Genomic DNA, 26311 nt, shown 5'->3' on the forward strand with positions numbered 1-26311 from the left:
ATTAGAGGATAAAAAAGTCGAAGGGAAATGGAGGGCTCATTGCATGTGTTCGAGGAATAAGAAGCATCAAAGGTGAGGGCAGGAGTCAATTGAATCATCAGGATACTATAAATAATTCTGAAGTAATCTCTTCATCATTAAAAAGGTGAATTAGGAGAAGCTGATGGGGCAAAAGCCTATGGTTTGAATTTAGAGGAAATTATATCAGTCCAGGGTGCACAGAGTGTTCTGCTGGGGCCACTGGGAGGGACTTGATTGCTCAGCTTTGATGGGATTGTTGGAAGCAGAGCGTGGGAGCAGGCGGGGGCGAGGTGGGGCAGGGCAAGGGCCGTGGGGGGCGGGCTGGCACACACGCGTGTCCCGGCCCCTGGCAGCGGGGGAGCTGCCCCTCAGGTGGCGCTGAGGTGACCCGTTTCGGGCCACCACGTTACCCGGGGGCCGCTCCCTGTCCTGCCCCGCTTTGGCTCCGGCGGCTGCGCCTCCCTGCTCCTCCCGCGGCCCAGGTGCGCTGATCTCCGGCACAGCGTGAACTGCAGCCCAGAGTTCAGCGTTTTAATTAGCACAGCGGCAGGGCAGGGCAGAGGATTTGGATCGCTGAGTGTCTCGGACAAGGTCACAGCCGCGGCTGTTCGTACTTGACCCTTATCGCGCTGGGGGAGCCGCGCTCGGTCCGTGCCCGGGGCTGGGGAGTGGCACCGGCCGGCACCGACCCGCCCGGCACAAACGCCGTCTGTGCTGCACTGCTGCCGGGTCCTGCATCCTCCGAGCCATCGTGAGCCTCCGAAAGCATCGTGTAGTGGTTATTTGGTGGCAAATCAGCATCCTTTTGCGAGTCAAGTTTGTTAAAAACCCCCTGCGTTAATTGTGCTTCAGCTCACGTTCACTTGCCATTTGAATGCCTGATCTCTGTTAGTGAGAAAAGATTATTGCAGTAGTGCTTTGAAATTATATGGTGCCACTCTGTGTCTGGAAAAGCAGAAGTGAAACAGCTGATCACAATTGCTGTTCTCTGAACAGAGAATCAAATGTGGATTTTCAGCGATTCTCTGTGTGGGCTTCAGCCAGGGCACTTCCACTTTGTGTGAACACAACTGCATGACCAGTGCTTTAGACCCATATAGGCAAAACCCCTGGAGCCAGTGACAGCATAAGGGATCTCATGTTATTCAAAGATAACTGGATACAGTCTTTGTTCATTAATATAATTTTGTGAGGTAGCTTAGAATAGAGTCCTGGGTACTTTGATGCATCTGCAATGCTAATCTGCTGCCTCTGCATGTATTATAAATGTTATCCTACCACTTGAAACTGAGATAAGCAAGATGTTAAATATCTCAAATAGCAGCACAAAATATTTTGCTGGTTCTTACCAGTTTAGTCTCAGTAGAAGAGAATATACATTTTTTTGCTACAGCAAGGCATAAGCTTTTTGTCGCCAGTTTTTCCTCATAGAATGCAATTGGTTCAGCATCTTAGTGTTAAACCTCTTATGGATATAGATACTATTTTGAGGAGATAATTTTTGGACTCTAACACAAGCTTTTGCTCTTTGCCTTGAGAAATATCTCATCCTTTCTGCAAAATGTTTACATAAAACAGATACAGTCTGTCCCACGTTAACAGATGCAGTCTGTCCCAAAACTTTAGATAAAGCACATCCAGGCTTCCCTGTTGCCTCTTGTTCCAGCAAATATCTTCTTTGAATTGATGCCTGCTCTTTGTTTCAGGCTCTGTGAAATACAGCTTGGGGAAGCTACTTCTGTTTCCACTGATTTGAATCTACCTTGTCAGCCTTTTCTGAGATCCCTAAAGATAGTAAATGGGAATGTGATATTTTACTGTTGTGGTCAGCTGCTGACAAATGTAAACAAATAAAAATATAAACACTTGGGACCGAAACTTCGGTCTGCTCTATGAATATTGATTTATGAAGAAACTGAGATGGGAGTTAAATTGGTATCTTTAATTAGAAGGAAATGGGCATCTTTTTGGTGCCTATTTTTTTTTATTCTTTCTGGTTTATTTTTTTTTAGTTGGCAATTCTTTATGAGTTGCCTGTATTTTTTTATCCATACTGATTATCACAGTGGTTTACCACCACATTTGCATCAATATGTTGCATAATCCTCAATTATAATTTTGGTTTTCTGAGTTGCTATTCTCTGAGAAAGTTTTATTGCTTTTCTTGGCTTAACTGCAGACTGTCTCCACCCTCTTTCCTTCTGCAAGTGATCAAATTCTGTAAAGAATTCTCTGCTTTGGACAGACTATCACTTCCCACCCATGCTGTTCTCACTGAGGTTGGAAATGTTATTAATTTTATTTAGTGTAGGGAAAAGCTTGGCTAACCCTTCAAAACAATCTTTCAAGTTCTGTAATTCAATAAAGTCCGTATTTACAATGGCCATAGCTATTTTTCTCAGTGCTGTCCAAACTGAGTTCTCTCTGGTTACAAGAGAATGAGGCATTCTTTTCCGTTCTGACAGCAAAATGGTTCTATTTTATTTTTAAGTTCAGGAAAAGTGCAGCATAACCTTGTTTAAAAGGTTTTCTAGAAAAAGAAGCTGTTACTCTCCACATTATGCTGTTCTTAATGGGGCTTGCACCAGGGACTGAGGGAGGAGGACTGGCAGTTATATATGACCTAGTGAGTATAAAACTGTTATTCTGAGATTTGGGTTTTCCAATTTTTTCCAGTGCTAAACATTGTTTTTTCTTACACACCAGCACACAAGCACTGTATTTCAGTTCTCTCTGTTGATAAACTGTGTGGTTTATTTTTTCTTTGGACTCAAAATTGTCTAAGTACAAGATAATATTTTATTATGATGTGGATAAAACCACTTCCCAATAATTGCCATTTCTGATGTACACAGTGCCTCTGACCTAGTCTGGTTTTACTGAGGTCTCAGCCTAAAGCTGGGCACACGATGATTTCCTTGCACAAACACACAAAGTGTGACTGGTGGCAGCATGGAAGTTGTAAATGAAACCTTTGGAAAGCTACACAGCACTGAGGCATTGGCTTCCTTCCCTTAGGACCCACCAAAGAGCAGCTTGGAGGGAGGTATGAAACTCTGGATTTGAAAAGAAATGTCATCTCCAGGGTGACCTGTAACTTAGTGTCTTTGATGGTTTCATGGCAATTGTGTTAGATGTCACTTGACTGTACCAGCACTGCAATTGTATCTTACTTACCCCTTCCTTCCACCCATACAAAAGGAAAAAATCAAAGCTGAAAGCTAGTTTTTCCTTCCTGTGGTAATTGTGGTATGTTTTAAAGCACTGTGAACAGGTTTGGAAGTGGCAAGGCCTTTGAAAGAATGTTTGACATGGGCTGAAATCTGCAGCAGAAATTCCCAAAGATCCTTTTTCTATAGCTGGCTGCTTGTTTGGGAGTGTTTACTGGGATAGCAATTCAGTGTTTCATGTACTTCTGTCATGCAACATCTTGGTGAATTTTTTTCCAGCTTCTTGACCAAATGATCCCAGCAGTCCCTTCACCCATGTGGTCCAAGTGTCAGTCACAGATCAAGCCTTGTTTGTAAGGAACTGAATTAATGTCAAGATTTGAGTGCATCTGGACCCCCAGGTACCCAAGAGCCAAAGGAATTGCCGTTTTCACTGCTATAGAGTTCCATTTTGTGCCCACCATTGCACTCAGCTGTGTTGTGAGCAGAGTGGTAGCTCCCCCAGCCTTCCCTCTGCCCTTCAAGGCACCAGTGAAGTTGGCTGAAGGTGACTTGGCTGCGGGGCTGCAAGTGCTGGCAGCAGCTGAGTGCATTCCTTCCTCACCTCCCCTGGCCGCAGCCTCCTGCTGGGCTGTGGCCACTTGTAGCACATGGCACCACCACAGCCTGCACATCCACCACCTGGAAAAGAAAGAATAAAAGGGGTCTGTGTGTGAGAAACTGGAAAAAATGGTGAATCTGGAGCTTCATCAACATGAAGTCAAGAGAGCATGGGCCTGCCTGCCACGCCAGTGTAGGGAAGGCTCCACCAGGACAGCTCAGACTTTCCAGAGATCCCAGAAGACTATTTGAGCATTTATTTTGACTCTCCCATATAAATCTCATTATAGTATTTCTCATGATATCCTGTGGGGAGAGTTAGGTCACAGCTTGGGTTAGATTTCATGACATGCTTGTTCTCTGTCTTGGAGATTAGGATTTTGTATGGTCTCAGTAGAAAGCAGAGGGTACTGAGGGCCCACTTATACTTGGAAATAGATACCTGGTTCATCTCCAGGCAGTCTGGAGGCATCAGGAATGTATTTGAGAGGAGAGGAACCACAAAAGGACTCTGCCCCATCCCTGCTGCACAGCTGTTCTGTATCTGGAACTGTGACTCTGCCTTTGCTAGTGCTCTCTCAGGGCAAAGAAAAACAGATTTAGATGGAGTTTATATATATATAAACCCTATATATAAAAAAAATAGATAGAACAGATATGTACATAGATATAGATATAGATAACTTGCTACAGTCCTTCCCCTAGACGCTGTTTTCTGTACTTTATGATCTAGATGCCTGTATTTTTCTGCTGCAGGGACTTGTGCCAAGAGAAGACCCACACAAGCAGAGCTGTCTCTCTGTGCCTCAGTCATGAGGAGCCATGACCCTTGGTTCTGCCTGAAAGGATCCCTGCAGAGACCCCAAGCCTGGCACCCCTTTCCTGCTGCTCAGTTGTGGGCCCTGCAGCTGGTGGGGATCATGCTCCACAGCTAAGCAGTAAGTAACTAAAGCTCCAAGTGTCCTGCTAACAGAGCGTCACCCAAGCATAATCCAGGCCCTGACTCAAATTGACAAGGACAGGTTGGGCTCTGAAATAATCTCTTTAAATAGCAGCAGCCATCTCTTTCAAAGGCACTTCCCCCAGCCAGCCCTGAGAGCTGCTTACAGCACACTGCCTGCTACTTCCCACCCAGCAGTGCAGGGCTGACACTTCTCACAGGCAAGTGTGTCCCCTGCCAGCAGTGTCCCAGCTTTGCTCTGCACCAGGAGTTACCATGAATTTTGCAGCACAGTTTATCTACTCCAGGGTCTTAAAAAACAGAAGTCCCAGAGAGCGCTACAGGGAAGACGAAGACTACGATCCTTTCTGGCAAAGGTTGGAGAATATTGCTGTCTGACTTAGAGCTAGAGTGCTCCTTTATCCCCCTCAGGGGTCATGGTCAGCCCTCGGGGTCCCCCCAGGGCCAGGCCCACGGACATGACAACCCCTGGACCCCTCCTGCCTCCTTATGCTGTCGTAGTTGGAGTTCTGCTTCGCCTCGTTGTTTATTTAGTCACTGTGCTGTATAGGTAATGCTTTCTTTTTCCTTTCCTTAACTCCCTAAAAAAATCAAACTAAACAAAAAATCCAAGAAATTGTTTGCAATTTTCCCGAATTTCCCAGGGTTCTGTGGATATGGGTTGGAGTTATCCACTGAAAGTGGTGGAGATTTTAATACTTTTAGCCCACAGAGTTCAGCTTTTTTATTTCTTCATGAGTATGGTATCAGAAATAACCGTAGACAGGCCAGTGGACTGCTGAAAATTTATCTTGGGATAGCCCATGTCAGATCCTGTTATTACAATTCTGTGGTTGTCATTGTTATGGTGTTTATGGTGATCTTGAATTCCTGTTTTCAGACTTGGATGGTGCAGATGGAATTTAAGAGTCATCTAGTGTCCTTGTGTAGCATGAGCTGAGGCTGTGCACACACATGGCATGGTGGTGTTGTGCAACCTCATTCTTAACCTTTTCCATAGTTTGTTTTTCCCTCCATTTTATTATCTGGACACCATTATTGAGATCATGCTCTGGTTTTGCCAGATGTGGTACAAACAAGGAACAGTTCTATTTCCTGCATCTCCTTGTCACAGATGTTGTTAACATTTAAGATATAAATTGTTTCAGTGGGCCTCATGCTGTGAATAAAGGGGAAGACAAGGTCTCCTGCACTGTAAAAAGGGCATGGCCAAAGTCACCCATGATATGACCTGTCCTGCAGTGCGCTGTGGATCTCTTTTCAGCGCAGGACCAGTCTTTGCTTTATTTTGAGTTATGTTATTTGTTCCTGATTGGAAGTGAATTATGGGGATGTGTTAGTCACCAGAAAGCCTCTAGACTCAGAATACATTCAACTTAGGGAAAAGTTTAATTGCTTAATGAGTTTTAGCTGCCAAACGCTATGCAGTGTTGGATAGCTATAATTTGGCATTCACAGCTGTGAAGGTCTTATAAGAACTTCCGAGAGGGATGAGTCTGTTTGAGGGACAGTTGGTTACCTCTGCTTCAACACTTCCATCATGAGTGCAGTTGTGAATTCATCTTGCTTTCAGATTGCTTTTCCTAGTGTTTTCTATTTGGCAGCTGACACCCAGTTGCCATTGCCAGTAGTAAGCAATGAGATGTGCATACTGTGTACAGAAGAATGGTAATAGATTATGATCACAGATGAAGGCATATGTAGTGCTAGGCTCAGGCTTTGGTAAATCTGACTTGCCAGAAATAAGGAGAGATTTTGTCAGAGGTGATAATACAGCTTGGTTGTTTGCCGGGCCTGTATATGGTGAGTAGAGCTCTAAAGGCCTGCTCAGTCTCAAGGCTTGGTTATTATGTAGCTGTCTCTGTTGGATGGACACAGTGCTGACACTTTTGTCCCCCAGCATGGTTACTATGCCCCGACCTCCTTGTCTTTAAGACACCCTGATAAATAGCCCTGCGGAAGTCTTAGGCAAGCCACTGGATCTGTCTGTGTCCCAGTTTCCATCAATAAAGTTGAACTTTAAATTTGCTGAACTTGTCCTTCTGTTTAGGGGAAGGTGGTGGTGATTCCTGTGTGATTTAGGAGCAATCACTTTGCATAGGCTCTAGATATAGAAATGTCAGATATGCATTTTATATTTCCATCATGTATGTGCCTCTAGTTGGAGTGATACAGTCTCAAATGGGTGTTTCTAAGTGCTAGTGTTACACAAAATACTGTTAATTCAATTCAGTATCAAAATAATGATAATTCAAGACAGTCATATTTAGAGTGCAGTATTTTCTTTGATCTGTTTTGAATTTATTGTCAAAGAGAGGGAATTGTCAAATTTATTATGTTCCTTCCCTGTGCCTGCAGGAGTTTACTTGTCACCCTGTAGTGGTGTGCAGGGCACTCAGACACTATTGAGTGCAAAACCTGGAATTTCTGGTAGTGAAGATGATATTTGTTATGATCCTTCTGGATGTTTTTATCTCAGCAAGCCTCTATTTTTCTACCATTTTTCTTTCATAAAGTCGCACTAGCTCAAGTTGCTGAGAAGCTTTAAAGGACTGCTGCTATTGCAGTATTTGGATGTATTTGGGAAAGGGTAAAAAGGTAGAAGAGGAGTTGAGATGGAACAGGAATGTTTATGAGCTACTGGAAAAGGAGATTGCAGCAAACAAGGAAAGTATCAGAGGGGTCTGGGAGGCTCAAGTGGTGAGAAGGGTCAGAGGAGACAGCACTGGGACATGGAATTAGAAGGATTAATGGAGCTGGAGAGGTTCTGGGTAGAAGGGATTAGGATGAGGGAAAGGACCCTCTCTGTCATATCCTGGGATTGCCTCTTTCTCACTCCTGTAGGAGGAGATCCCAGCCCCAGCCACACTGCAGTCATAAGCCAGGCAGATTGCACCTGCAGCAGGCTGCTCGCCCTGCCTTGCCCCCTGTGCCTGACCCACCTCTGCTCAACACTGAGCAAAGGGGCAGAAGTGACTTCAAATGGGGTCACCTTTTGCCTTAATAAGTATTCTGAACTTGCAGGTGTAAGATCTTAGCCCAGTTACCTGAAAGCAGATGACAAATCTGTCTAAAGCTGTTTCTTACCAATGTCCCTTGGTCAGTGTGCTCCAGGAAAGTCTTCAGGGAGCCTGAAGGTGATGACAGCATATAGGTATGACCTTAAGAAACCCCTACACCCAAAACATTAAAAAGGACAAAATTAAAATCCATATGTAGAGAAGATGTGTATATGAGTTTGAAGTGTATTCAAGGTTAACATTTTGTGACTTCTCAACTGCACATTTTGCAACACTGTCAGTCCCTCTTTACAGTGAATGTGTATCACTGTGAATGCAGATGACAAAAGCTGCTGCAGAAATGACAAAGAAAGGCTGAGTTTTCAGTCTTATATTAAAATTACTTTCCTTTTGTGACTGTTGAATTTCCATCTGGGACCCAGTACATGGGACTGTATGTCCGTAATTTCAACTTCATGTCTGCCTCAACACGCGCTGTTGTGACTCATTTTGGAAGTGTAAAAGCTGCCAAATGGGCTAACTGGGTACCTCTGCAATCAGCACTGGGTCAGGCCAAAGAGCAGTCCTTTCTGTGTCCTCTCTCTAGGGGTGGCCAGTAACAGAATTGGAGGAAAGATGAAAGCCACCTAAGACACTTTCTCTCACATGCTTTCATGGAGTTTGCCCAGGGGCTTCCTGAATCACAGATTAATTCTTTAATAATGTGTGTATTGGTCACTACATTTAGTAGTGTATTTTTTAGGAGCCTGTTTATATTTTTTTTCTTCATAGAGTTCTCTTGCAATGAGTTCTGTGAGTTAATCATTTTCTCTAAGAAGGGAAATTTAAAATTTTCTACCTCATGCTTTAGTACCATCTCTCTCTAACATTTATACTGGGCAGAATGGTGAATAGTCTTTCACACTTGGCTATTCCCTGGACATGAATGCTTTTGCAGAATTTGTTCCTTCAGTTTGAGAAGCTGAGGAGATCCAGTGGATCAGTTTAATCTGTTTAGTCTGTTTTTGGGTGCTGAGGGAGGCAATCTGAAGTGCTTCACCATGGGCACATGGAACTGTCCCTTGTTGCACACTTGGACACCTCTCTGTCTGGCAAAGGCAACAGTTATGGTCTTTAGGTATAGCATGGGTTATTGCCTTTCATCTTCCCAAAATTATTTTTGCTGGTTTTATTATTTTCTTAGTTTGTTAATATTGCTATTTTTGGATTTTTTTTTCTAGCGCTGTTTAACTTGATGAATATTATCAGTATGTTCAAAAAAACAAACTGGAAATAGAAAAATGATTCATTCCAAGTTGTTGCTTTTTATTATTGTAGGAGTACGTTTTGGTACACACTGTTTTTGCATTGACTTTGAGATTTTAAAATATGTAAAGCATTCTACTTAAACAAATGATATTTTTTCCTGTGCTTTAATTGTTTATGGAAAGTCTGCATATGGATCTTCTCTTTTTTTTTTTCCAGTTATGCTGAGCAGCTGTTCTTGAAAAAGTAGGTTTATAAACTGTATTTTCATGTTTGCTTTTACTAATCACTTTAAAGGTAAAATGTTGTAATTTATAACCATGTAACAAAGCTTGCCAGCTGGGTGTTTGTTTTATGTCTGGAAATAAACAGACCTTTTAATGAAAACTTGTGGCAAGCTCCAAAGAAGGAAAAGCTCCATCTGAAAGGAGCAGTGCTTCATGATGCTGGGGTTTGGGTTTATATTGGCTCAGATCTTCAGCCGGTGGGCACGGCTGCTGGAGCAGGGGCTGTGTTCTGTGACTGTGCCTGAGAAGTCACGAGCTGGGTTTGTGTGAGCACTTGCATGCTTTGCTGCCTGTAGAAGAAATCCATCTACATCTCTGCCAAGCATGTGGAATGCTTTTGAGGCAACAAACATTTTTGACCCAACAGAGCCATTAATTCCCCGTTTGTGGTATGTGATCAAACCTCAGCCCACTGTTTATCTTGGGAGTTTGAGAGCTCTAGGAGGGTCTGTGCCACATCCAGGTGGGCTCAGTATGGGAAAATGTCATTCCCTAGTGAAAATGAGACATGTGAGTGTAGAAGAAGAATCAAATTTATTCTGAAAAAAATACAATACATATATATACAATAGAATGATATCCCCTTGATGAAAAGACTGTTGACTTTTCAGATGCAAATGTATGATAGTTTTATATTAGATATTGAGATGGTAATAATTCAGATGTGCTCTAAACCAAACTCAAGCCTGAAAAGCTTATACATATTTTACAGCTGTTTGATTTCTGTTCCTCTTTTCCAATGGTCACAATGGAGTCCTGAGCCGATACTCAATGGTCATGGGAGTGGTACTGCACATTAAGGACTGAGAATCTGATTTATTTGCCTCCTTTTTTTCTCCAAAAATGGGAAACCTAAGACTAGGGCAAAAAGTCAATGTACCATTTCAGTCTACCTGCAGATACAAATATTTGATGGCACTAGTGTGATGAGGCATTACCATGTACTTGTACTTTCTCACAGAATCCTGTTTCATTGATAAACTTCTTGTGGTCATCTATGGCTGGGGGTTTTTATAGACTTTTTGATTGCAACAGATGCAATGAAAAATGAGAATTGTTCTTCCATCTCAAATGCCAGTTGGATAAAAAATTTGACTCATAAACTCACAAATTTTTGATCTGCCTAATTTTTTTACCCTACATAGACCCTTCAAAATAATTTCCAGTGTAAGAACATAATTCATTGCTAATGCTTGCTAAACATTTTAGACAGTATGTGCAGAAATAAGACTGTTATAATATAATATCTGTTCTTCCTTTTGGAGTGGTTATGGGAATCTGTGATATGGAAAACAGTTTTTTGGAAGGGAGAGGCATGGAATGGACTCTACTGTGGCCTCCTGGGTGCTGCTGCTGCAGTTGTATTTTGGGCTGTGCTGTAACAAGTTCACAGGGAGGAAATCTGATCTGGTTCTCAGCTTTGCATTAAGCAGACTAATGTGCACCCGAGCTTACACTGGAAGCTTAACATCTTTGTGAAGTGTTCCAGCTGTCTGACCCCAGTGGGGCAGAGATGCAGAAAATTATGGAACAGAGCTCCTTGATAAGTTACTTGGTTTGAAGCAGAATGCCTGGTGTTAGGCTGTATCAGCTTTAAGATACAGTATTGGGAAAATACTTTAGATCACAAGTTTCAACATAAAGAGGTTACAAATGTGTATATACTTTATTTACCTTAGAAAATTAGTGTTCTCATTAATTTTAGAGAGAGAGGATCTTGCTATAAAAATTTTGTCCTGTGAGGATATACAGAATGATTGATGCTGTGGTATATTACTTGATTCTAATATCAAAACATTTTACGTTGCCTCTATTGTTATGTGAATTCCTCAGTGGAAAAATTGGAAGTGTAATGGGAGCCAGAGCTACTGGCACAGATTATTGATACCACTAAGGAAATGGATGATGCCCAAAGTGGGCAATTGCTCAAAAAACAGATGTTTCTAAATATTTAAAAATTCCTTTGGAAGTTGCTGCAAAGCATATTATGGTGTTGATCGCTGCTGTAAAATGTGCTTTAGCCAGTCCTGTTGACAGATAGCTGCAAAACTTAGACCCAAATTATTTTAGAAAAAACGTAAATATTTTTTGCTGGGGATAATGCTGGAATGTCTGACATGATTTAACACATTTGGTTTTAGAAAACCATTTCAGCCAAATAGATTAATAGTGAGTCATGCAGAGGAGCTTGTACCATCTGTCTAATCACAGTCAGAAACCAGGGGTGCTATCAGCTCTTCTCCAAATCACTGGTCTTCTGCTTAATGTTCCCTTTCCCCACAATAATCTCCAAATTCCTAGAATTCCTAGAAGCTTTGCATTTATCTGTCAGTAGGGCTGCAGAATCCTGCACTACAGTACAGAGTTCCTTCTGGGCTGAACGCTGTGGACCACAGAGTCAGGCAATTGAAGGTAGCAAATTCTGCAAGTTTTTCTAGCAGTGCTCTCTCTTGTGTGTTTCTTGGGAAAGGAGATTTTTGTGCCATCATATTTCTGTCATATCTACACAGATATTTGCCCATTAAATGTTAACCCACAGATCAGAAGACCTAATTCTTTAGCTCTGTAGGAGGATATAATTATTGTACCTTATCAAAGTAATTTGCTTCCCTTCACGAGGCAGTTGATGGCTGTCAAGAGTACACTCTGCAAGTATGCAAGGACAGAGAGCATGTGTACAACATAGTGGCATTTGTGACTGCTATTTATAGTTTATGGGAATGGTCTGCAGCAGCTCCTTGCCTTTTTTGAAAAAGATAGAATTGTGTACAGAAAATACAGTTCCAGTTACTCCAAAATTTTTGGAAGCACTCAACTAGGATCATTTCTGGTTGAATACTGAGTACTAAGGAAGGTCTGGCTGTCAAGACAGCACAGATTATATATTCTTATTTTCTTGGCTAGGACAGTCTCACAGTTTGCCCACATGTTGAATTATTTATGTGGCTTTTCTAACAGCTGGAAGGTTACAGTATCTTTCAGTGCACCTGCAGGTAGGTATTATGTCAGTAGCAAACTCACTCTGCCTGTTTGAGGCTTGCAAAGAGCAGCTGAGATGTGCATCCTTCCAAAATGCTAAATCTCAAACCTTTAATCATCCAAGCCTTTCTAACAAGTTTCTTTTATTCGTTTTCAGGGATGACAATAAAATAAAGAAACAAGATATCCCAGCAGTTTGTGATCTTCACTGCTGTAAGGATGTCCCTGTAAGAAATGGCCTTATTGGGCAGAAGCCACCCTCTATCAACCCCGAGAGACTGAAGGATTTTGGTGAGGAGGATTACCTGAACGGGGATGTGAAGACCTGGGAAATGAAGATAGTGAGCCGGAATGAGGAGTTACTCAGGGATGCCCTTTCCTGCATCCCCCAGCCAAGCAGTAGGACCAGCCTGGCCAGCTGTAACAGGCTCATTCGGTTTGAAGACATTAGTGCAGCAGCCTTCAAAATCCAGTGTGGTGTTCAGAAAACCCCCTGCATGGTAGGGAATCTTGATGGGTTTGCATTCTCTCAATGTTTCTTTTCATTTTCCTTATGAAAGTCAATCAGAAATGAAGAAAGGGTGTGTGTGAATTGCAGCAGATAGATCTGTGTGAGAAGACTCATGTTCATATTAATTGTACTTGACTGTCAATAATAATTTTCTTCTTATCTGTTTACACTAACCTAAATCCTCAAAGATTGCAGTGGCCTGTAAACAAAGGATAAAGCACATTAGGCATAGACCTAATGCACTGTGGTATTATGCTGCCAGTGAAAAACTCCTGCTAGAAGGGACCTGAGTTGGAGCTGGCAAGACTACGAGTGCTTGGGTAAGCACTCTTGTGGGAGGGTCTGGTTTGGAACCAGCCCTCTTGTTTGGAGGGTTTGAAGGTAGAGATTTGCCTTCTGTCAGGCCAACCAGGAAGGGCTGGATCTGTTCTGTAGCCAGATATTTCTCCCGCAGGTGTCTTCAGCAAAATCAGGATGCACACAAACGTGCACCTGTCGTTGGTGTAGAAATGACTGAGGGACCCCATCAATGTGCAAGGTCTGCTAAAGCAGAAGAGAAGTACAATGGCAAGCTGTGCTGTATTTCTGTGCTTTTTCATAGTGTTTTTCTACCATTGGGAGCTCTTCAAGCAGGCTACTCTGGGCTCTCTGGGTAATCTCTTTTCCTTTTGGTGGGTGAAAAGAGTGTCCTTGCCAAATGGCAATTCTAGCAGCAGTCCCAAATCACACTCTCAGCACATTACTGAAGTGTCTCTTGTGTCAAAGGATGTGGCACAAGACAGTTTGGGGCTGTAAGGTAGCACAAAAGATTTGGCTGGAATGCAGGGAAGTTTTGGCTAGGGTAGAGTTAATTTTCTTCACAGTAGCTGGTATGGGGCTGTGGTTTAGATTTGTGATGAAAATATCGTTGATAAGACAGAGATGCTTTTGTTACTGCTGAGCAGCTCTTACACAGAGCCAAGGTGTTTTCTCTTCCTCACTCCATCCCACCAGGGAGAAGACTGGGGATGTACAAGGAGTTGGGAGGGGGCACAGCTGGAGCTGCTGACCTCAGCTGACCAACGGGACATCTTATACCATATGACACCTTGCTCAGCAATAAAATTAGGGGGAAAGTTGGCTGGGGGCCTGAGGCTCAGGGCCTGGTTTTTGATGAGCAATTGTTTTCAATTGCATAAGCTGTCTCTCTTGGGTCTTATTTATCTTTGTTTTCCTTTTAATTACATTGTTGTTATTTATTTATTTATTTATTCTTACTAAGTGTTCTTATCCCACCTCATGAGATTTCTCACTTTCACCCTTCCAATTCTCATCTTGCCTAGAGCACAGGGGCAGGGAAATGAGAAGGAGTAGGATGATATTTAGTTGCCAATTGAGGTTAAACCATGACACCCCTCAACTTAAATAGCTCCTTGCTCCTGGTTATCCCTGGCAGATTTATGCAACCCAGTTGTATCCCCTTTCTGCATTTACTGTTTCAAGCTAAACTGTCTCACTTTAGTAATTTTTTATTAACTATGCTTTAAAAATTATCAGAATAGTGGAAAACCTATACCCATATAAAAACCTGTATATTTTACTGTGAAAATAACCCGTGACTGTTGTTATTCAAAGTAATGTTCCTGGAGAAGTTATTAGTGCATTTCATGCACTGTTTCAAAAGCACAGAGTGGTGTCAAGAAAAACACAGAAAACCTTTGTTTTAACTCATTGTGTAGAGGTAAGAGTCCCTTTCAGAGATATTTGTTTAGACTAAAACAGTGAGTGTGACTATCATCCATTTAATTATTTGAAGGGAGAAACACTTTGCAGAGGGCAATTCCTAATCTGCAGGTAAAACCATGGAGGGAGCATCCTGGTTCCTTAGGCAGGAGTTTGCCTTGGAGCTGAGATGTGGCATCATGAGTGAATTGTAACGTGTCCAAGAGGTAGTAGGCATAGGAAAATGAAGAACTGACATCAAGCTGGACACCTGGCTTGGCTACTGATGAAGGAGCTGTGAGGGCTGTGTTGTGTTAGTTTGGTGGATGTGCTGTGTGCTGTACCTTACACATGGTATCTGTGGTCCTTAGATAAGATCACAGTGACTCAAAGGAAATCTTACAGGCTGGTTCAATGAGTCTTAGGAGGTCACACATCAGGTCAGTTCAACTGCAAATAGCACTGATGCCTGCTTTGTTAGAAGTAGTTGCTATATTTAGGCTATATGAAAAAATCCTCAGTTAAAGGGAGACAAAAAGGATAACCTAAAGAATTAAAATACTGACTATCAAAATTAAAGATAAATATCTATCTAAAGTACGCCACCCCTGTAGAAAAGAGACTTAATGACACAGTTTTAAATGTAAGAGGCTTAACAACTTTATTATGCACAGGATTCATCTCCTTAAATCCTTTTTCTGATTGTTCACTCTAGAATCCAAGATTGTCTACAAAAACAAGCTTGGTATATGGAGCACTAGCAGCATTTCTTTTATGATGTTTTTGTTCTATTTTGTATAGGCATTCTCATAGATTAGGATGTTTAGGATATAAACTATTATCCTATTAGTGTGCTAAGCACTTTCCATCGTTTCAGTTTCTGCAGCCAGATTTGCAAAGGAGCAGCAAGTGGTAGCTCCTATGTCAGGATTTTCAGAAGCAAAACAGAGAATCTGGCCCCACCTATGGGTGAGGAACTTAAACACATGCTTGGAAATCCTCTAAAAAGCCTTGAAGTGTTCACCTGAAGCACGTAGTTTAACTGCATACTTGAAAGGAAGTGTCTGATTCAGATATATTTAGTTTATATAAATGCACTTGGAAAGTCCTGCAGTCTGAAAGCCGTGTCAGTGCCTATTAGTGTGTACACTATACATTGTGTGTGTGACACTGCCAGATACTGCTTGAGAGAAATATTTTGTCGTGCTGATTCTGGATCTGTCTCACTTCATGACTTATCTTAAATGAAGACTTGATCCCCTAAATCACCAGGGCCTCATTTGCTTTGGCAGCCAATAGAGGAGATGGAGCCAATTCTGAAATAGAGCTGCAATAAACCTGGGGAGCTGGCACCCACAGGCTTACTGCAGCTCTATTTCACAATTTATCTTGTGTAAAACTCTGGGCTTAATGAATATGATAATAGGAAATTAATATGTTAATACATGCTGGGAGTGCCTTATTATAAAGCTTAACAAATATTTTCCATTAAAATTTTTTTAAAATCATGCACTAGTGCAGTGCATCTAGTGCAGTGCATCACATGTAATGTGCTTGCTAATTCCCCTCAGCTCAGGCATCATTTCTGTTCCAAACACTAAGCTTTTCCAAACAGCTGCTGCTTACACTTGCAGTCCTGGGAAATTGTTTTTTATTGTTTCCATTTTTCTTTGCGTAAGAAATGTCTTTGCTAATATTCTACTGGCCTTAGGATGCAAAATAGACAACACTCAATGGGGAATTAGTGGCAGAAACCATAGCAGAGCCATAATAGGGCTCAAGGAGATAGTTTCTGATGGCCTTTGTATCTATTAGATGATGAGCTTATTTTTTGGGTAGTCAATATCCAGTTCTGGCAAGTGCTGGAAGTGTGGGTTTTTAGGTAATTGAAAATATTTATTTTAATGCCTGTGTTTGAACAGTAAGATCCAAAGCAAGTGCTATTTTCAGAGTTCTTAATGGCATGTGGTCCATATTTCACTGCTGTGAGTTTGAGAATCACTTTCATAAAGCAGAAGGACCTGGTAAGTAACAATATTCTGTTGTGAATGAAGAACCAGAGGATTAATTTTGCCTTTTAGAGCCCATATATAGCAGTAGAATTCATTTCTCAACATGCAGCTGATGGGGTGTGGAAGTTTTTTCTTAGCAGTAGATATATTGACATAATATTATTTATCTACTCCAGTACTCTAGGCTATCCAAGCAGTATGGAATGGACATCTACCTGAAGAAGGAGTTCCTCCAGTACACGGGGTCTGTGAAGGAACGAGGTGTACTTTACCTTCTGATGTCATTGCCTCAGGTACAGCAAAATGTCAGCATCCAAAAAGGAGCAGAGTAGCTCTGCTTCATGAAAATGGAGCAGAGTTGAAGATAAACTTGTCTCTAATCTCCAGGGAATCACAGTGTTTCTTGTCTTTAGAATCATTGTACTGAACGCAGCATGTGAACAGAGATAGGTCTGAATGTAAAATACTACTTTATTACAATTGGCTGATCTACCAGTGAAATTCTTAATGTTTGAAAAAAAAGCTTGCAAAATGGAAACATCAGCATTTTCCTATGGCATTAAGATGCAAGTGTTTTTATGTGTACTGTAGTTCTGATGTGTCGAAACCACCAAACTGATGAGCAATGATGAAATTGAATTACAATAAGTGATGACAAAGATCTAGATCACCAATTGATTTTGTAATGAATTTCAGTTTTCTTACATGAATAGCTTGTTTATCATCGGTCATAGGAGGTTATTGCCATTGTCATAGGAGTCTCTGCAGTAATTGTTACAATAGGCATGAGACAGCAGCCCAGAGCAGTGCTTATTCCTGCCTTTCGTAATAATACGAATGAAATCTTCTATTAAAAGGAAGCAGAAATTAAATAATTTCATACAGGCAGAGCAGAGATGTAAGCTCTGAGGGACCTGCTATCAGCTCTTCTGTGATCAGTTGGAGTTTTTCAGCTCTTTCCCATGGAACAAGAATTGAACCCAGAGGAGTGCAGGCACAGGGATGGATCTTGTGCTGTTTTAGCTTTGTGTGTCAATCCTGAGATCACACCAGCCATGCATACAGTGTACCATAACATCACAATTCAATCAGCTAGTAAAGGGAAAAAAGGAAGCCATACCATTAGAATGATCCAGGATCATAGGGGACAGCTATGTGACACTAACGTGCAATTACAACCCTGTTTTCAGGAGCAGCAAAGAAAAGGGGTGATCGTGGCCTCAGACAGCAACTTCTCCATGGCTGTTGCGCACCACGCCTCAGAGCTCCGCGTGCCCGTGTTCGTGATCCTGTGCACCAGCACGGCGCCGGCCCGCGTGAGGATGTGCCGCGACTACGGCGCCATGGTCATCTCCTACGGCACCACGGGCAAGGACGCCCAGCTGCACGCGCGGAGGCTGGCACAGGAGAACGGATACCTCTACCTGGAAGAGTGAGTGACAGCAGGCATGCTAGAGAGAGCTCACTAGATCCTGCACAGCTCTGTAAAAACAGTTTCATTAAAATTGTCACAGCTCATCCAAACCCTCCTCTTACCTGGAATATGGACAGTTACGTGTTCCCAGGCACAAATCGTGTCTTTCTGTAACAGCTGGGGATGGAGACCAAAATGAAACACACTTCTCTGCCCCTCAATTAGGCAAACTCTGATTTCTATGACCTAATATGATAGAGACTATAGTTTAATTCTTCAGTAACTCTGTCAGAAAGCATTTAGGCTGGTGTTCATTTCTGGTCTCTCTGTTTGAAGTTAGGTGGGTAAAAGTTAATCTTTAATGCAAATTGTTCAGTGGGAAAATGTGGAGCAAGAAGAGGTTAATGCTCTAAGATTTTCACATATCTGGCGTGAGGAGCAAAACTGATACTATCTTGAAAAACAATGATTGAGAGTGTACTTCACACATACGTTTTAAGTAGCTAAGGATGAGCATAAATCTAAATTTGAACTATTTGAGGTCACTGGACAAGGCAGATCTAACAAAAACGTCAGATGGGCAAAAACTCTTAGAACTCCTACCTTTTTCCTTTTCTCTTTAATCTGTAGCCTCTTATGCATGCCCCCTCTGCCCTGCCCCCTTTCTTTTTTTACCTTTCTTCAAGAAAGATTTCCAAAAGCACAGAGGGGTTAATTGTTAATAGTGGTCCCTCTGATACCCTGAGCTGGAATTGTCCCCCTACCACTGCTGCCTCTGTGCAGGCCTCATCCCACTCCTGGTGTTTGCATGGCATCTCCTGCAGGGAGTGCCCATTCCCCTCCTGCTCCCAGGCACTGCTGCCTCAAACACAGTAATGGTGAGGGATGTTGCCTGGGAGGAAGATCCCAGAATGAGCAGAACAGAGGAAGTCCTCAGTTCTTTCCCAGCTGGTGTATTGGGAAGGCAGTACTACAAACAACTCCTGTGTTAGCTCTGCCAGCAGCCAGTGACACACAGGGCTGCTTCGTGAGCCTGGTCTGCACCCTGGGCACAGTCTGGTCCCAGACTGCGATTTTCAATGGGGAATGAGGTGCCCTGGATCCCAATGAATTTTAAACACTTTTAAGCTCCTTTGAAAACCACAGTTTTCCCTAACTTGGTGATTTCCAAATTTCTGTCAGCCATTTTTCAATTGATGTATTAACCTCCAGCTGGCTTGCATCAACTATCACGTTCACACAAAAGAACTAAATTATTTTATTGTAATTTGATCTTTTATCTTCCCCTCATCCCTAAAAAATGATTTCAGTTACATAAGGTAGATATTCTCCAGGTTCATGAAGCTCCAGGGACAATGCATGTGTAGAACTTCAGCATCCAACACTGAGGAACTCTGAATGTACACGCTACCAGTAAAAATACTAAAGCACTCTGATTTATTTCAGGTTTCAGGTTACAAGAAACAAGTTGTTCAATCTGTGACTGTGTTTAACTAAAACCTCACAGATGCAATTTTTCACTGAAAAAAAAAAAAAGGAGAAACCCCCCACTTGAATTGTGAGGCTTTTCATAATGGGATATCTGAAAAATATTTTGTTAGGTGTAGACCTGGAGAGGTTTCCCAGTGTAATGTGTGCCTTTATGGATAGTGTGTGTCTGACACACATTCTTGATGCTCGCCAAAGCTGTAAAATACCAGCTGAGCTCCCAAGAGTGTAACTTGCAAAATGTCATTGTATTCCAGTTTAATTCTAGCTGGGATGCAATCCCAAGCAATTTGGTCTCTGGGTCTCCTCACCCAGGAATTCATTCTGCCCTTCCTGAGGCAGAGGGTTGGGTACGTGACTGGGCTGGGCTGTGCCTGCAGCTGGGTGTGTCACTGTCAGCTCTTCCCATTGCTGGCTGCAATTAAAATTCTGTGTCATGAAAATGACCATGCAAGAATTCAAATAGATGGAGGACACTTTTTACTGGGTTGCAACTTCCTGGGGAATCCCAGGAAGGAAATGTGATTTTTCAAATTGGAATTCAATCATTTAGTCCCCCTAATTGCTGCCTAGGTGCCCTGAAATTTTTACTAACTACAGGGGCTCAGGACCTCATTATAAATGCAGTGTGACTATTGCCAATAACTAACTCAGTCCCTCTGTGAGGATGTGAGAAACATTCCTTTGTGAATCAGGGAGGAAAGGGTGCTGCAGATTGAATTACACATCTTCCATCCTTGAGAGCCCATTTTCTTCTTGTGTAACTCTATATCTGAATGCTGATCAAACCTGATTATTTCTGATCTGGTTAGTCTGTTACTCTATCCAACAGACTGAGTTCTTTCCTTGGAGCAGACAGGAAAAGAGCCTTCTAGCTGCCACACCAAAACTTCATTGGAAAACTAAAGCCTGACAGCCCATCTTTGACTGCTGATGTATCACACATTTCAGAAGGCAAACATGCAAGTTTCTGGCTCTGGCTCAAAAATGCTTGTTTCAGTCTCCAGTCTTTAGATTTATCTGCCCTCTTCCATCATTTTGCCTCAATAGCATATACTTTTTGCTTTCAAAAAGCAAAAGTTATGAGTCACAATGCAAAGAAATTCACCCGCTTTCTTATAAGAGCTGATGTCTGATCAGTGAACTGATGTTTCAGCTGGATGTTATCAAGGAAAACATGATGATCTGAAATACTGATTCCAATTGCTAACAGCTCTCCATGCTCAGAGCAGTCTCATTTGGACAGTTTTCAGTTGTTAGAGAGGCTTTATTCCTTCAGTGAATATCCCAAGCCTTCATTCACTTTTGCAGGTCCCCTTGTACCCCATGTAACCAGGGCAGGGGTAGCTCCACAAACCTGGATCTGAATCTTATTTGGGAATAAGTCCCCAGAACTATTCAGGAGGCCAATGATATATTTTGTCACATATAAGGAGGAGGAGAGAACTCCATCAGTATCTTGATAAGGACAGTAAACACAAGGATTCAGTTACTCATTCCACTATGATTTCTTGCCTTTGTCTTTGGCTGTGCTACAGGAGTGGCAGTTCATTAATCCAAACCTTTCTTATGTGGTTATATAGACCCTTACCCTGAAGAATTTTCTATGAGGCAGCTTCTCAAGGGCCTTGGTCTCCTCCTTGCAGGAATTCTGTGCTCTTACACTGAGCCTCTTTGTGCCTGTCTAACAGATACACTAATAAAAACAGTTTCCTAGTGCCCAAACATCCTTGGGTCGAGTAAATCAAGTATAACCATTTGATCTGCAATTCTGTTTGCCAGAAAAAGCAGAATGTACAGAGAGCTCATATTTCTTTTCTTACATGTAGTTCTACATTTACATCATTGCTAACTTGTAAATAAAATGCAAACCAGCTTTTAGAAATAGATCCAGGTCAGTCATGACAGTATACTGGAGTTTTCTTCATTTTTTTGATGCTGCTTGTCCCTATTATTTATACTACATTTGCCCAAAAGTATTTTACCAGTAAATATTTTGGCATGACTAAAGGCTTTCCTTAATGGAAAGGTATCAGATATTGGCTGTGGACTGTGGAAAGACAGCTCTAGCAATCTCCTTGATATTTGTGAGGTTGAACACACTGCTTAAATCTCATGAAAATTTCCATTCATCACAAACACTAAATCCACTGATAAGTAAAGACAGGATTCCTTTTTGAGGCTTAGCTCAGAGTTTAGGCTGCAGCATCTAAAATTTATGAAGCTGAAGGAAGTGATGGCAATGGAAATATGACTTCTCCCTGCCAGTTGTGTAAACCCCTGATGATGATGGGAGTTAAGTGCTCTTCATTCTGAAGACTCTTTGAGAGGCTTGTCTATAGCACAGGTTTTCTCCCAGTGGGCAGGAGCAGGCTGTGGTTCACCTCATGGCACCATCCTGTTGCATCACCTCCTCCCCTCACATTTATCTTTTTCTGCTGAACAAGATCTTGAAAGTAGTAGATGGAATTATTATTCCTGCCCTGACCTCAGCTGATGTGTGCCCTTCCTTCCGCAGGGAGGACAGTGCTGTGTACCTGTCAGGCCTGGGGACCGTGGGGCTGGAGATGTACGAGCAGGTGCCAAAGCTGGACGCGGTGATTTTCCCTGCAGGAGGCCACTGTGGCTTGCTGGCAGGGTCAGCTGCTGCACTCAAACACCTCAACCCACATATTTCTGTAATTGTAAGTTGCCTTTCACCTATTGAGCATTGCTGTTTACAAAAGACACTGGTATCTAGTGACACTTGCAGAGACTGCCTATGCTGGGGCAGGAACTCTCTGATCCCATGGGCTTTGCCTCAGAGAAGACCCTGTAAGAACCAGGGAAGTTCCTGTCCCTTAGCTGTTTGGCTGGATTTAAGAGAAAAGTGTGGGAAGACTTTTCCTAAGAAAATAAAATCCAGTTCTGTGTTTTGAAATAAGTTCTTACTGGAAAAATTTGGTCCTAAGTAAGCCACAGAATAAGTTTAGTGGTAGCATGGTTGTTTTGACACTTGAAATTGATTGTAAATTTGAAGAGGAAATTTCTGTAGATTTGTCTGTCTACTTTGGTGATAACTTCTGTTACAACTGGTTCAATTAAAAAGTGACAACCTCTCTCTTCCTCAGGGAGTTGAATCTGAAAGTTTCCCAGTATTACAAGAGTCCTTAAAAGCTGGCCACCCAAATGACGACCAGGCCTGCAACAATCATCACTTCTATGGAGGTGAGAAAATGCAGTATTCTTTTGGAGGTAAAATAAAGGTTGTGACAGATTTCTCCAACTGTATAATTTTCTTACTATTTCAATTCAAACATATTTTAAGGAAGTTCTCTGAAGAGTTACAATTTAGTTCAAGCTGTAAGACCAAATTCTGCCACCTTTTCCCCCACGCCCTGATGGGGTAAAATATTATTTCTAGTGCACATGAATACTTAGAAATATGAGATTATTTATCTGAACATTGTGCTCACACACAGCATCTAAACCAGTGAAGTCAATGGGAAAGCTCTTGTGGAAAAGGCAGGAAAATGATGCAGTGCTTAAACATTTAGACACAAAACTGCACTCAGAACAAAAGTGCTTATAAGTGGTAGAGTTGTTTCCTTATCACTTGCTCAAAAAACCTCATCTGTTAAGCAATTTAATCCTGTTTGCCTGATGTTCAAATCTCTGGAAGTTTTGGATTAAATGGGAGTTTTTTAAGAAACTTTTAATTTCTCTTGGTTAGCTCTGCCTGTGTCTGCACTCTTAGCCAGCTGTGCTGCTGGAGCGAACAAGCCCAGTGCCATGCTTGGGTCTCCTCTACTTCAATCCTCCTTGAACAGTGAAAAGCACTGGGCTGCAGGGTCACTCCCACACTGCAACAATGCCAGTGAAGTATCAGAAGTTTCTTGAAGGGGTCCAAAATGGCAAAATCTTGTGAGAGTTGTTCTTTCATTGCCAAACACATTTCTGTCACATGAAAAAATCAAGCAACTTAAGGTCATGTAACAGCAGTGTGCTGCACTCATTAAGGGCACAAATGAGCCAGGACTCTAAAAAATGTTAAATATGTCTAAAGCAGCCAACTTCATATTTTTGTCTTTTGAAATCTGCAGATGTGAGTGGAGTTTGCTTTGGCAGCAATTCTTTGCAGCTGACTGGGAAGCTTGTGGATAAAGTTGTTACTGTGAGGTAGGTGAAGAAAAGCAGTGAAATTATTAATACTGGATGCACGTTGTTGTATGTGAAAAATGCAACATGCAGACTGTGGGAGTGTGGGCATGGGGTACCTTTCCTTCCAAGAGGGGCACTTGAAGGCTTTGAACCCAGACCCACAAAACATAGAAATCACAGAGTAGCTCAAATTGAAAGAGATCCATGAAGGACTATCAAGTCCAACTCCCAGCTCCTCACAGGACTACCTAAAACTAAGTGATATGACTGAAAGTGTTGTCCAAACTCACCCTTTGGCCAAAATTTCACCTGCCAGCACTACCTGGTCATGCTCTGGATGTAAAACTTGTCCTTGTGTTCTACAACACTTGAAGGCAGCCCTTGGCAAACCTCTTCTAAATCTTCACAAGGCCACATTTGTGGGATATACTTGCTACTAGGATTTGGGTAATATTTCTAGTCAAAAGCCACCGTGTCTTTCAGTTAATAATGAGTCTGAGATGTACATTCACCCCCAGCAGCACAGCATTCTGTAACACCACCTTGGCATCACATGTAGCTGGATGGATGGCAAGAACTCAGTTACCCATAAATGTGTTGTCTTCTGCTTCTGGGAGCTCTTTTGATTTGTTTTGACCCAGGTGTCTCTTTCAGGGAGGAGGACATCCTCATTTCCATGCTGAGGCTGCTGGAGTACGAGCGAGCCACGGTTGATGCAGAAGGGGCCATTGGGCTTGCAGCACTGGTGGCAGGGAAGCTGCCTGAGTTGAAGGGTAAAAGGTACAGCAGCTGCTGCAAACAGGGAACTGTGGCAGAAACATGGGACTGAGCACCCTGGTCCTAGCAAACAGTGACCATGTCCTTGTTCTGTGGGTGACCAGGCAGTTCCTGCCCCTGAACTGGCAAGGGGCTCATTGGTGGCCGAAACTTCAGCCTGAATGGACTGGTCACAGGTGGTAAGATTGTGCTGAACCAGACAGATGCCAGCCTGGAGACCTGACACATTTTGTCTTTTCCCTTGACTCCTTGATTTTCAGATACCTGGGGAAAGGCAGTTACAACTCCACAAAGCATTGTTGCACCTGCCAGGACAGTGTCCTGCCCTTGTCAGCCTGTTGTCTCCTCTTGTTCCACTTGTGGAATGCAGCCCTGGCTGTGGTGGGACAGAGCTGGGCTGCCTGCTGCAGTGACCCAGTGGCACCTGCCTCCCATCCTGAGAGCTGTGCACACACCCAGAGGGATTATCCTTGTGCCTGGTGTTCAGCGTGTGGCCCAGTGCTGCCTGGCCTCTCAGCCTGGGCACTCAGCACTTAAGTGGATTGAGCCTTGGCTCAGGTCACAGTCCAGAATGTATTTAAACATACATGCCCTCAAGACAAAGTAAGATTTCTAGTGCAGAGGATTGCACACTAAAATACTGCTGAGACAATTCTTCAGAAGAGGCTGGCAGTGCACACAGAGCAGCAACACATTTCAGTACAGCTAAAGTAAAAGGGAAAATGCAAAGAGGCTAGGTTTGACTCTGCAGAGAGATTTTCATAGACTAATCATGTGGCTCTTCACTTGCACTTCAAACATTTCTGCACTCATTTTTCAGGGTTGTGATGAATTTAATCAATGGTTACAGAAAACCTTGAACATACATTTTGTCTGATCAGTAAGAGGCTGAAACTTAGAACTTCCAGGTGAGAATTATGTCAAATTCTTAAAACTTGCAACTTAGACCTACAGTTCCCCAGCTAATAATCTCTAACAAAACTCAAATCTCCAGGAAATGTGAAATGAAAACAACATTTCAGACCAACTAATGCAGCCAAATTATAGGCCTCCCCTACCTGCTCACAATGGATACTGAGGCAGGAGCCCTCTAATCTGTAATATTTATTGAGGGGAGGTTCTAGCAGACCTTAGGCTGATATTGGCACAGTCTTTATGATTTACAGTTCCTTTACACAGGCAAGTGCTAATCAAAACTCTTGTTTTTCTGTCTGTTTTCAGAGTGGCAGTTGTTATATGCAGTGGAAACCTGGAATTACATTTGCTGCAGCAGTGCATCGCTCGCGCCCTGACCCTGGATAACAGAGTGTGCAGATTTTCCCTTGTGATTTCTGACTGCCCAGGAGACATGTCAAAGCTACTGGAGCTTTTGGCTCGGGAGGAAGCAAGGTAAATCAGACTAATAGTTGGGAAATATAATCACAGATTAGCACAAAGATTATTAAAGATTGGGAAACGTTTCCAAACATCTGTGAAGCCAAGTCTGTAAGTAATTCATTATTCAAAGGTTTTTTCCTTGTTATATTGCAGAAAAGTTTTTATTTCCTTGATTTTTGTTCCAGTCTGAAAACACTTTTGTGGCATAGAATTGTGTCTAATTCAGAAAGAAGGAAATATATTTACTCTCCAAACACTTTCAGGAACTGTTTTGCAATGACAGGGGATTGTTGTGATCTCTAATTTGTCCTTTATTTGATCTAGAGTTTTGGATATCAGACAAGAACGCACATTTGTGACATCTGAGCTCTTCACTGTTGAGGTAAGAGGAGATGCAATTTCAGTTTCTCTGACAGTACTGGCCTCCCCTGGTTTATTCTGTTTCCCTGTCTCTTTATGCTTATGTTGAAAAAGTCCAGCAGAGTGTGCAGAGTGTCAGAGATTATTTCCTCTGTGTTCTACAGCTTCTTGCCAAGCACTTAGCAGGCATATAAATAACACAGGACCAGTTTGACTTGCTGTTGCAACACTGTGGTGAGGTACTCCAT

General features: G+C 42.3%; 1 protein-coding gene across 1 annotated transcript in view; it reads left to right on the forward strand.

The window, feature by feature from the left end:
* Positions 1-5168: 5168 nt before the first annotated feature.
* The window catches only part of LOC135449980 (L-threonine ammonia-lyase-like), a 28664-nt gene continuing 7521 nt past the window's right edge, over positions 5169-26311 (forward strand). The window contains exons 1-10 of the mRNA XM_064717522.1: positions 5169-5302; positions 12441-12783; positions 16684-16800; positions 17698-17939; positions 21928-22093; positions 22520-22616; positions 23492-23567; positions 24204-24329; positions 25548-25715; positions 26028-26085. Of these exons, the coding sequence (XP_064573592.1) occupies positions 5169-5302; positions 12441-12783; positions 16684-16800; positions 17698-17939; positions 21928-22093; positions 22520-22616; positions 23492-23567; positions 24204-24329; positions 25548-25715; positions 26028-26085 (1527 nt within the window). The remainder of the gene's footprint in view (positions 5303-12440; positions 12784-16683; positions 16801-17697; positions 17940-21927; positions 22094-22519; positions 22617-23491; positions 23568-24203; positions 24330-25547; positions 25716-26027; positions 26086-26311) is intronic.

The sequence above is a fragment of the Zonotrichia leucophrys genome, chromosome 6, assembly GCF_028769735.1.
Source record: "Zonotrichia leucophrys gambelii isolate GWCS_2022_RI chromosome 6, RI_Zleu_2.0, whole genome shotgun sequence".
Lineage (NCBI taxonomy): Eukaryota > Metazoa > Chordata > Aves > Passeriformes > Passerellidae > Zonotrichia > Zonotrichia leucophrys.